Source organism: Capricornis sumatraensis, chromosome 20, assembly GCF_032405125.1.
Source record: "Capricornis sumatraensis isolate serow.1 chromosome 20, serow.2, whole genome shotgun sequence".
Classification (NCBI taxonomy): domain Eukaryota; kingdom Metazoa; phylum Chordata; class Mammalia; order Artiodactyla; family Bovidae; genus Capricornis; species Capricornis sumatraensis.
In genome coordinates, this window is record NC_091088.1 from 30,602,247 (window position 1) to 30,614,320 (window position 12,074).

Consider the following 12,074-nt stretch of genomic DNA (forward strand, 5'->3'; position numbering starts at 1 on the left):
CAGTACACTCGCGTCAGAGTGCTGCCATAAGGCCCCAGGTGAGCCCAGGAGGAAGCATGCTCAGAGCTGTGTATTCTTGGGTTTACAGTCTCTCTGCACATGTTGAGTTCTCTTCAGCCTGTGAGAACTTGTAGACCATCTTGTAAACCAGTTTGAATTATATGGGAGCAAGTGATTTGCTTTCGCCTTCATGGACCCAAATCCATCACATAGTTGTTTGACCCTTTGTTTAACCCAGCAGCAGAAACCATGTACGAAATGGGACCCTGCAGCCTAAAGAGTGACAGGTGGCCTGGTGCTCACACAGCCTCAAGGTCTGCCACCTGTGGCTGCAGAGCTGTCTGTGGGCCAGTGGGTCTGCTGATCTGGCAAATGGGGGGACAAACACCAGAGCCACTCTTGCAGCATCTGCTGCTACCTGCTGAATGAGGGTGACTAGGCTTTTGCATAAATGCACGGTGAGAAATCATACAAGAAGCATTAAAAATGTATTACAGTTGACAGTGTCAGATCTTAGCACTGCTTTCTGCAGGGCTATTTCTTGGAAAAACAAATTATATATATACATATATATATATTTTATGTGATCTGAAAATATATGTTTAATACAATCTGTGAACAATTTAAAATATTAAATTTTTTGTAGAAAACAAGCGGTGAAACCTACTGTAAATATCTGAGTTGGTGAATAAAGCTTGGATTTGCTCTTTAGTCTGTATTTCTTACAAAAGGAGTTTGGTCTCTCGTGGGCTTTTATATCTTCTTGTTTTAATGCATTAAATATTGATATACTAAAATAACCAACCATGCTATAAAACCAAATGAAAGTTCCCCAAATTTTGAAAAATGCCCCCCCATTTCAAATTTCTCTGTTCATCTTTTGGAGTTTATCAGTAGTGAATATCTCTTTGCACCTGAAAAATTCCTTGAGGCGTTCTCTGTAGGCACCACAAAGGGAGCTAATGAAAAGCGTGTCCACACCATCTGATAAGCCCAGCAGCAGAGTGCTGGCAGGGTTTCTGCTGCTTGTCTGAAAACAGTATCTTGCTTTGTCCTTCCTCACTTTCTCCTTAAGTAGCAGTTTTGCCTTTGTAAAAATTTTACAAGAGAAGACTTCAGAAAAGATCATTCATTCAGAAATTGGCAAGAAGGTTTGGGAGAGGTTAAGGGAGTGATATTTTATTCAGAATGAGCTGAAGCAACATAATGGGTACAGCTCGTATTCCTGTCTTGACAGAAAGTGGACACGTTTCCATTTCACTATCCAAAGTTCTAAGGAATACTTGTAGTGCTTATTGAAATTCTTGTTTCATCTTGGAATAGACCCTCTTGATTATTCTGTTTCTTAAGTTTATTTTTTGCCCTGCTTATTTTTCTTTCCTTCTTCATTGCCTTCCTAGCTCTTGCTTGTGTCTTGGCAATGTTTTTTTCCAACCACAGTGACCATTAAGTATGGTCACTGCTTAACTGTGTTAATATTATTTGGATTTGGAATGTTGGTTATTGACTTCCTTTAAATTTGTATGTATTCCATGAGAGAAGAGAGATTTTTTATAGCACTCACCGTGTGTTTTTGTCTCGTGTCAGATACCTTCTGACAGAAAGTCAGGCCTGCTGTGGCTGCCTCACTTGTGATTTTGACAGGGTAGACTGCCAGTTGGTCTGTTGAAGGGAAAGAGACCTAGAGTGGTCTTTCATGTTTTGAGCACCATGTAAACTGTGGCTTTTGTTTTGTGGGGCCAACTTAGACTCATTATTTTCTTTTTTGTTTTTATTTTTTAATGATCAGGAAACCTATGTGTTCTTTACTTCAAACTGTTTACGTAACTCTTCGACAAACCACTTACTTGTTGGTGGGAAGCAAAGGACTGTGAAAGAATTGATGCAAGCTCTTTTTTTGCCGTCACACTTCCCTAGCTAAAGGGGATACTAACATTTTTCTCACAGAGACCCTTATTTCTTACAGTTTTACTTTTGGAAAGCAAATGAATGAAGAGTTTGGCCATTTGACAAAAACAAACATCCTTTACCCACTTGCTTTTTCTATAATCATTTATTTTCTGAAACCCAGAGTCTGCATGGTGATTAAAATAAGGCAGTTTTTCATGCTTGTCTTTTTCAACCTGAGCCATTTAAAAGCCAGTTTGGCCTAGCAGGTCCCTGAAATGTGACTACACTTTTAATAGGAGACTTGGCTTACCTTGTAGCTGCATTCTAGATTGTTCCCAGCCGGTATATGTTGCAAGGCAGCCCACTTCCTCTGTTAAAGATGGAACACGTGGCTGGAGATATTACTTGTGCACATGTACTGTGTTTATTGTTCCACAGCAATGAAAGGAGTATTTTGAGACACTATACAGTGGACAGTCTAGAACAGTGATTTCTCCATCTTTTATTTGTCTGTGATCCATAGTAAGAAATACATGTAACACTATGACCCACTTCTACATACAAATAAGAATATATAATTGAAAGTTTCACAAGACAGTATCTATCCATACCGTATATCTCTGTTGCATTTTATTTCATTTTTAAAATGCTAGTTAATTTCATGGCCCAATTATGAGTTCTGACGCACGTTTTGAAAAACACTATTCTGAAGAAATGCCCCAAACTTGACATTTATTGTTTCGTTCCTCACCTGTGTGAGGTCGGGAAGGGGAGGGGTAAATATGCAAGCATAAAATAGCTGTTTATCTCATCCTAACTTGCATGGTAGAGTGGAAGAAGGTAGAAAAGGGGTCAGAAAATTTGGATTCCAAGTCTGAACTTGACTCCCTACGAACCAGGTTATCTTAATATGGAACCATAATGTTTTAGGGTTGATGGAAGCTCTGGAAACCATCTCAGAAGCCCTTTCAACTTTTAAACCTATATTAAGAACATATTGATACTTTATAGGATTATCCAGTTAAGTACTGTTGAGAGTCAGTTGAGCATTGAGTTAAAAGTGAAGACTAGAATCAAATATGTGCAACACACACTTACGACAGAGTAATAACCATATCCATGTAAGTGTTCGCTCTTACTAGTACTGGTATAAGAATTGGTATTCTCTGAGCCTCTAACTTCATCATCTATAAAGGGGAATTGATAATTGATGAAGGAAACAAATCTAAGGATATTTTGCTCCCCTCCTGCACTCCATGCTTTTAGAGATAAAAGGAAATTTTATTTTTATTTTCTAAATTTTAGAAGTTTACTATTCCCTCAGTATTTCAGAAGCAGTTAGTCTTTTGAGAGTTTGAGCTGTGTTTGAATTCTTCCCCTGCCTCTTCTTGGTTGGGAACCCTTATCAGTGTTAGTTGAATGCTGAAATCTGTTACCTGTAAAATGTGATTGGGAGGGGAGGGAGGAGAATGGATGTCTGTTCTTTCATATTGTTAAAAGATTAGCAATAATGTCTTTGAATTGCTTGGAGCAGTGTCTGGCCCTTAATTGCTTCCTGAATAGAAGCTATTATATGTTACAGAAAGCTTGAAACCAAAACCCATTCAAGGAGCCAGTTAGAAAAGTGTCTGTTTCCAGGAGTTTGGCAGAGAGGAGCATATATAGATGGGAAGTCGGGTAGTTAGTTATCTTTCTTAGCAGGCCTGCAGATGTTTATGGAATGTTCTTTATTGAGGGGGTCAGCAGTAGAAGGGTTGGAGACTATGAGCAATTGAAAAAGCACTTGCTGACAAAAAAAGGGGAAATTAATGATGAGGATCTCTGAAGGTTCCAGTTACACAGCTGGCATCTCCAGGTAGGAATTGAGCTGTTGGGCCTTCTCTTTGACCAGGAATCTCCAGTGTGGCAGGGAGCCCTGCCCGTGGAGAGAAGGCGTCTCCTAAAAACACTGTTCACACCCCAGCTCACCTCTGTAGAAAAGTCATTTTCTGATAAGCTTTAGAAATGTATCTCTGAAAGGTGCCTCATGGGAGCAGAAAACACGCATATGGAAAAGGGAGGTGGAAGAAGAGGCCATGGAAACTCAGACTGAGACAGGTGTTTTCTTGCCCAAAGTATTAGATCTTTAGGTATTTTTCCTTAAGACATATGTTCTTTACAAGAATCTAACTGCCACTAGATGGCGCACAGACCCCAGCACTATTCTGACTGGGTAATACGTTTAAGATTCTTTTCAAAAGATAGGTCACTGACACATTGTTTTAAAAAATAAAATATATTAAAATATTTTAACATTTCATTTTAGGAGTGAATAAAGAATGAAAAATTAAAATTCAAAATCCATATATTTTGTAGACTTGGCTCAACAACCTCTATTGTTGAGGTTCATCATGGCTCATGGCCTTTGTTCATATGTAGGTGATATCTGTAATTTGATTCTTATGCACAAATGCTTCATTTAGTTTATTTAGTGAGATTTTTGGAAGGTAGGGTTATAAGAAGAGAGTAATCTGCACCCCCTTCAACAATGCCTTTTTTCCTTCTTTTTTGTTTCTTAACCACTACTTGAAATTTCATTTCTTAGAAATGTTGAAATTGTTTCTTACAGAATATTATGTTGCTTTTATTTATTTTATTTTTTTCATTATGTTTCTTTTAAACAAATGTCTGATTAATGCTTTGCATTTGTGTTTGAATTGTGTATATGTGGGTTATAGACAGACATGGATGCAGCTGAAAGAAAGAGATGGCTGGTCACTGGGAAGAGCAGAGAAGCCGAGAGAGGAGGTGGGGTATTTGGCATAGCCCCTCCCACCCCAACCAAAAAGAGAAAAATGAAACCAGGCCTGTCAGGCAGTAGTTATCACCACCACCCTGACCATTAGCAGCATGAAACAGCACAACAAAGCACAAACTACGCCTGCCCTTTGTTCAGGAACAGCAGTCGAAGATAATAGTTCTGTAGCTTTGTTTATAAACTGTGACACTAAAGCCTTTGGCTGTTGCCATTGAAGACCGGCTCAGGAAAAGGGAATCATGATGAAGATTTGTTTACTTGATATAATCATTCGCTGTGAAGGGTATGAACAAGGTCCATTAAAATCCTTCCCATCATTTCATGTCTGGCTCCCTTGCAATGGTCAGAAACAGGCATGTGATGACAAGCTGCCCTCTCCTGAATGGATCCCATGGGGGGCTAGGTTTACGTGCTCTGGCTTATTGAGGCCGTTATATTAGTAGGCAGGTGGCCAATGCATCCTCTCCACCCCACCACTTCCCCCAAATGTCAGTGTAGGTGTTTGGAGCAGCCTGAGTGCTGCCTCGGGACTGCCTGCCCTGGAGAAGCCAACAAGAGAACTGCTCCCAGAGCTGCTGGCCGTTGTCCATCCCAGTGCTCAGCCCAGGTTGGGATGTGACGACAGATGTGGAGAATCGGACAAAGATCAGTCATATTTTATTTAAATATATGTCTTCAGTCTTATTAGCCCCCACCCCTGTTTTGGTTTTTTTGTCTTGTTTTAAGAATCATAGCCTTATATCTGGGACTGTTTGAACAAAATATACTGAAACATTACAATTGTTGAAATATAAATAAGTGATTAATAAATCAATTAATCATGACAGTAAGTTTTCAAGAAAACTATCAGATAATGTTTTAAAATTTAGCATGAAACTTTTAGCTTAATTCTGTTTTGTATTATAGTTCCCCAAAGAGTTCCCAAAATAAGAAAAGTAAAAGCATGATTGATTCTGAAAAAAAAGAAACATGATTTTGAACACATATAAATACACACACAGTGTTCTTGATGCGCAGGTACCTTAAATTCCACAGTACAGGCGGATCTAATGTATTGGATGATACCAGTTCTTTCATCACAACTAAAGCTTTGATCTCCAACGGTTAGTTAAGGGATTGTCTTCCTTGTTCCTCCTTGGCCCCCACATCCCAGCCGTGAGCTTCCCTCCTCTGTGAAGGGCCAGGCACTAGCCTAGAGTTAGGCATGGAAGCCCACTCTGCAGCTGTCCCTTCTCCTCCCCAGCATCTCAGGTTGAGCAATGAAGACGGTGGCAGCAAAGAAGTCACCCTGGGTGTCTCGCTGTAATGTCACCAGCAGATCTCGATCTAAGCAGTCCTAATGCTGGAGCTACATGTTTTGAGCCTTGGGCCAAGCACTTGATTACATTATCTCCTTTAATTTTCATTTTACAGCTGAGTAAACTACAGCTTAGAGAATCTGGGTGACTTGTCTAAAATCAAGTCACCCATGCAAGTAGTAAATCGGGGGAGCACAATGTAAAACTAGGTCTGTTGTGTTACTGTGAAGTTGTATTTTACAAACATTTCACCCTGTGCCTGTAAAATCAGCCTTGTGGGTCAGTTCCCCTTCCCCCTACCTGTGTTAAATAAATGGTATATGTCATCTGGCCTGAAATAGGGGGCACACGTAGCATAACCCCAGAAGAAGTGTGTAAATAAATGGTTTTGCAGGTATCCCAACCAGTGACAAACAAGGGAAAAACACCCAAACAGAAGGATGGCTGATGGCTTCCTCAATATTAGGAAGAAATTGTAGACCAGAACAGTTACAGACACTGTGACCGGCTGCATATCCAAAACTGTAATATAATATTTTCAAGTTGAGGGCATTTGTTGAGGGTGAAGGTAAGCAGGGCAACAGATGTCCCTATGGTTGTTTTTCTTCTTCTTCTTCCTCCTGCAGTGTGCTTTTGATTCTTTAAAGGTTAATTTTGTTAATTTTGACCTAAGTTATATCATTTCTCTGCTCCTTCCCAGGGCTTCCTAAAGAATGAAAAGGACAATGCCCTGCTGTCTGCCATCGAAGAGTCCCGGAAGAGGGTAAGAAATGCATAGATGCATGCTGTTGTGAGAGCAGCATGTATGCTGGGGTGTACAGGTTCTAGAAGCTGGATTCTCTGTCCCAGGCCCAGCTCTCCTGGTAGTTCACCAGGGGGAGTTTTACAGTAACCATTTTTGAGGAAAATGCTATGCTTGTAACTCTGGTGTATACAGTGACTGCATCGGAAACACTGGGCTGGGCAGTTAACCATTAAGTTAATCTTGAAATGGGAGCACAAGACAATTCTTGGGTCTCACTGTTATAGTATAAATGGCATTTTGGTTTCTACTGAACCAACAATTCAGAAGAGCAGTTATGATCCTTGATAATTTTCCCTAATTTATTTTCCTTTTGTCATAAAATTTGACTTTCTACAACACGTTTTAAATTAGCAATTTCTCCAAGCTCTTTCGAACAAACAAAAACCTCTTGATGTTCTAGAGGATAGTACGTAAGTCAGCCAGAACAGCCATGACATGGGCAGCAATATTTTGCAGCAAGCATTCCCACAAGATCCTCAAAGATCATTTACTTTACTGACATGTGGGTTATCTTCAGTTGTTTGACGAGGATGAAAAGATCAAAACCTTTCCAAGACCTTCCATTATGGAGTAAGAGATTTTCAGGCCCCTGGGTCTTTTGGGGAAGAAGGAAGAAGAAGCTTAGTGATTATGTGGAGTTGGTTCTAAAGATGCAACTTTTCCCAGGAAGGAGGCTGGGGGTTTCACATTAGTCTGAAAGCAGTCGCTATATCTGCAAGGACGAGTAGGGGTGAAGGGACCTCTGTTCTGCTGTTTACTTATGTAGCCCATAGATCATGTGAAATTTGTGTATTATTTATATGGTTCAAAAAATAAGAGAGTAAAAAAAAAAAATTGCTGCTTGGTATGCTTTCTTAAATACTCCATACAGGTGGAAGTGTCTCATTAGGGCTGATGTGAGTGAGACAGGGCAGCACGGGGGCTTTCCAGCTCTAATTGATAAGAATATGTTTCAGAGACATTATTTGAATGACTGGTATGTTTAATTATCAGAGTAAAATTCCCTAAAATTTAATTAATTATATTGTTGGCAATAGTACTTATTCCTAGAAATAGAGAGATTCACTTGATCCAGAACTGAAAAAAAAATTTTTTAAGGTTTTTTTCCTTTTTGTTCACACTTGGAATGAGTTACTCACCAACATTGATTTCTCCTGCTGTACAGGACCAATGAAATTAAATTAGGATTGTCGAATGCCACCGAGCCTTATTAATCCTTTTACCCTGCGGAATGTGTTTCTGAAATTGGCAGTCTCTGAACGTTGTGCCATACTGAGACTAAATGTGCAGCCAGCCAAAACATTTAAGTGACATACCACAGTGCAAAATGTGTGCATATGTGTTTGTGAGGGAGGTGTTCCGGTGTTGGGAGCCGGCCCTGAGGGGGGACCTTTCACCTGTCTGGACACCTGGAGGCTGCCACTGAGCAAGAATCATTTTCAAACAAAAGGTGAGCAGCTTCCTGGCATTTTGGTGGTAATTTCACGTTTGAATAACTTGCCAATGTCCTGCTGAAATGCCAAGAAAACAAGCTACAAAACCACAAATGTGTCCTATCTTTTCCCATTTGGTGCATCCCAGCAAAAACAGAACAACATTATCAGAACATATGTAGAGTTTCTAAAAGCCAGCAACAGCTCAATAATAAGCGGGTGTGAAGTCAAAGCATATTGCCCTCTTCCCTTTATGAAAATGGGGTTCTAGTGCTCCCCACCTGTTCTTAATTCAGTTGCCCAGTTCTTTCCGTGCCTGCCTTTCTTAACCGTGTTTGAAGAGATCTATTTCCCCACATAACTTGAAAGATTCAAATCTAGTTTTTAACAGTTTCTCCCTGCTTTGTCATTTTCTGTGGTTTGTCTTTCCTTTTAATTTGTAGACCTCTGCATACCCTTCCAGGTTATCCCTCTTCTCTTCCCTTGGGTTTCTTTCCTTCTTGTCTCTCACCTCGCTTCAGACCCTCCCTGTCCTCCTTCCTCTTAGTTCTTAGCTCTGTTGATTCTCTCTGATTAGCTCTCCTAGTTGACATTCTTCTTTGCACCTAATCCAGTGGTTCAGATGTGAGTCTACAGGGAATAGGCTAGAAGAGGGCAGATGGGCTACTGATCATCCCTGATTAGCCCACAAATTGGATGTTCCATTATCTCTAATGTAATTAAGATAAGCTGGGGGTGGCATGGTCAAGAGAAGAGAATTTTAATGTTGGGCCATTTATTTTTATTTGAAGCTCCTTATCACACTACTGATGAATGGAATGACAGTGCTGTTTGTTCAGGTTGTGGGGCTGTTTCTAAATGAGTAGCCTGGCGTACCTCTCAGAGATACTCTGAGGACTGGAGCCCAGAAAGCTGCCAATTTTCAGAGTACTTCCTGTGTTCCTGAAGCAGTTCTTGGCACACAGGTGGGCAGCTTGATTAACAGGGGATGGTTGTTTCCCACTGTTATGGCTCTGACCCTTACATGATGCCGGAAGTCTGCCCGTGCCATCCTCATCAGCAGTGTCTCTGAGACGGATTGTGTTCTCTTCAGTTGCCTTTACTGCTTTGCCATTCTTCACCAGCCGGAGGACTTACCCTTAAAAAAAAATTCATGTGATGCCCTGGTGTCTTGGGTCAGTGCCACAGCTTAGTCAGTGCTTCGCTTGCTTCACTTCCTGTTGCGAGTTTGGAAAGCTGTATGGTATTCCAGCTCTCCACCTCTATTCCAACCCACCCTGGTCCACCTGCCACATAGCTCTCTGTTTCCCTTACTCCAGCAGGTGCAAGGTTGAGGAGGTGGTTGACCACTAAACAGGAAGAGGTTTAGAAGAAATGTGGTTCAACACGTGCAGCATTTCTGGGTAGCTTCTAGGTACCCGAGCTCCTTCCCCTCCCCTTTCCCCCATCTTTCTGTCCAACATCCTTCTCTCTGTTCAAAAAGCATAGCTTTCAAAAAAAAAAAAAAAGCATAGCTTTCGTGTTTAAGGTCCATAATGTAGCAAGAGAAAATGATTTTTCTCTAGGTATTTTTTTTTCAGTCCAGGCTAACTGGAATGGTCTTTTCTGCCTAACTCTCAGAAGAAAACCAAGTGAAAGTCTATTTTTAAAGTTTTTGATTAGCATTTCTTCTTCTGTCTTCAGAGTTCCTGTTAGGAATACACTGATAGATGGACCAAATCAAATTTGCAGGATGTGCCAACCCTCTTCCTAATCATTTTTGTGGCTGTCTGCTGTCTTTCCATGTTTTAATAAATACTGATCCATACGCAAACATCACATTTGTAAAAAGAGTATACAATTTTTTTTAGAGTTTCCCAGAGCTCATATATATGGATATTATCAGTATATAAATTATCTTTGTTGCCAGAAATAAAGCAGGCATTACTAATACTCATGCCTTTGGTGCTGCCTAACTGGATGCCAATCTGATTGTAAATGAAATGGCTTTTTGAAAAGCAGGCTCAAGCTTATGGGAAACCTGGTTGCCAATTAAAGAATCATAGGCTAAGAATGGTTATGATTCAGTATGTCTCTATAAATTGCTTTAATCTCCCCCTCAGAGGGTTTTGTTTTAGTTTTCAAGAGGCTTTTTTGTCTCTTTTTGAGGGGGTGGGTGGGGGGGTGTTGTTGCTGTTTGTTTTTCCCTTCCTTTCTCCCTCCCTCCTTTTCTGTTTTCCTTCTTTTTTCTTCCTGAGTACATTTGCTTTGGCAACGTGCAGTATCACTAGGAAATAGGAGTGAGGTTTGCCAGAGATTTCAGGAGTGACTTGGAGTAAACTGATGCAGACGCTTTAACCTCGGAGCCACCAGGGAAGCCCGAGTAGACTGATAGGAAACTTAATTGTAGACAGCTCTAGGTTTTGTGTGTGTGTGTTTAACTGATTTGCTTCCTTCTGTGAAAATATTACTGTTTCTTTAAAAAAAAATAAGACACTGGGAAAATCTTTTGTTTCTGTCTCATCTTAGAGGCTCATTAAATCTTAAGATACCATTGACTTACAAACCATCATTATTTTATGTACTGCACAGAAAAAGTACTTTAAAAAACAATACTTCAGTTTAAACTTTTGACATGCTATCAATCGTAATATGTAGCCTGATTTCAGAGGGTTAAGGTTTTAAGAAGATACTTATCTTAATAAGCACATAAGAAAAAAATTAAGCATTACTATTCATTAGAGGAAATGTAGATCAAAACCAGGAGTTAGCACCTCACACCCATTAGCATGGCTACAGTCAAAAACCCCAGAAAGTGATATTGGAGAGGATGTAGAGAAATTGGAACTATTGTGCACTGTTGGTAGGAATGAAAAAGTATAGCCTCATTGAAAACATTGTACAGTCGCTCAAAAAATTAAACATAGGATGACCATGTGATCCAGCAATTTCATTTCTGGACATGTATTCCAAAGAATTGAAAGCAGGAACTTGAAGAGAGATTTGTACACCCAGTTTCACAAAAGCATGATTCATATTAACCAAAAGTTGAAAGCAACTCATGTGTCCATGGATAGAGGCATGGATAAACAAAATGTGTATGTGTACAGTGGAGTATTACTCAGCCTTAACACGGAAGGAGACTGCATGTGCTACAGCATAGATGAACCTGAGGACGTGATGCTAAGTGAAATAGCCAGACACAAAAGACAAATACTGTATGATTGCACTTCTGTGAGTGCCTAGATGTGTCAGAATCCTAGAGACAGAAGTAGAATGGCGGTTGCCTGTGTCTGGGGAACGGTGGGAATGGAGGTATTGTTTAATGGGTGCAGAATTTCATTTTTGCACAATGAGGAGCATTCTGGAGATACATGGTGGTGATGTTTGCACAGCCATGTGAATGAACTTAATGCCATTGAACTGCACAGTTAAGTGGTTAAAATGGTAAGCTTTATGGTTAAGTACATTTTACCACAATTAACAAACTGCTTTTCATGTGTTAGACTTGATGAAATAGGGCATGTTTGCAAACAGCTCTCAGTTCTTTAAGGATAATTTGAAATAGCTTGCCTTTTCTCTGATTATGGAAAGATGGCAGATCTAGAGGGTTTTGAATTTCTGTTGCACGTTAAGGGAAACTGTGTTCTTTGTTTTCTCACTCGGGTCCTCTTTCTCTTCTCTCCCCCAGACCTTTGGTATGGCTGAGGAGTACCATCGAGAGTCAATGCTGGTCGAGTGGGAACAAGTGAAGCAGCGAATTCTCCACACCCTGCTGGCATCAGGAGAAGATGCCCTTGACTTTACTCAAGAAAGTGAGGTGAGTTGAGTCCAGAAAATAAACCATTATTTAAAATGTGAGGTCAGAAAAT

At 40.2% G+C, this 12,074-nt stretch overlaps 1 protein-coding gene across 1 annotated transcript in view; it reads left to right on the top strand.

The window, feature by feature from the left end:
* NUP93 (nucleoporin 93) overlaps positions 1–12,074 on the top strand; it is a 103,961-nt gene that overhangs the window by 59,580 nt on the left and 32,307 nt on the right. Inside the window, exons 4-5 of the mRNA XM_068991940.1 lie at positions 6,686–6,748; positions 11,894–12,022. Coding sequence (XP_068848041.1) covers positions 6,686–6,748; positions 11,894–12,022 — 192 coding nt within the window. The remainder of the gene's footprint in view (positions 1–6,685; positions 6,749–11,893; positions 12,023–12,074) is intronic.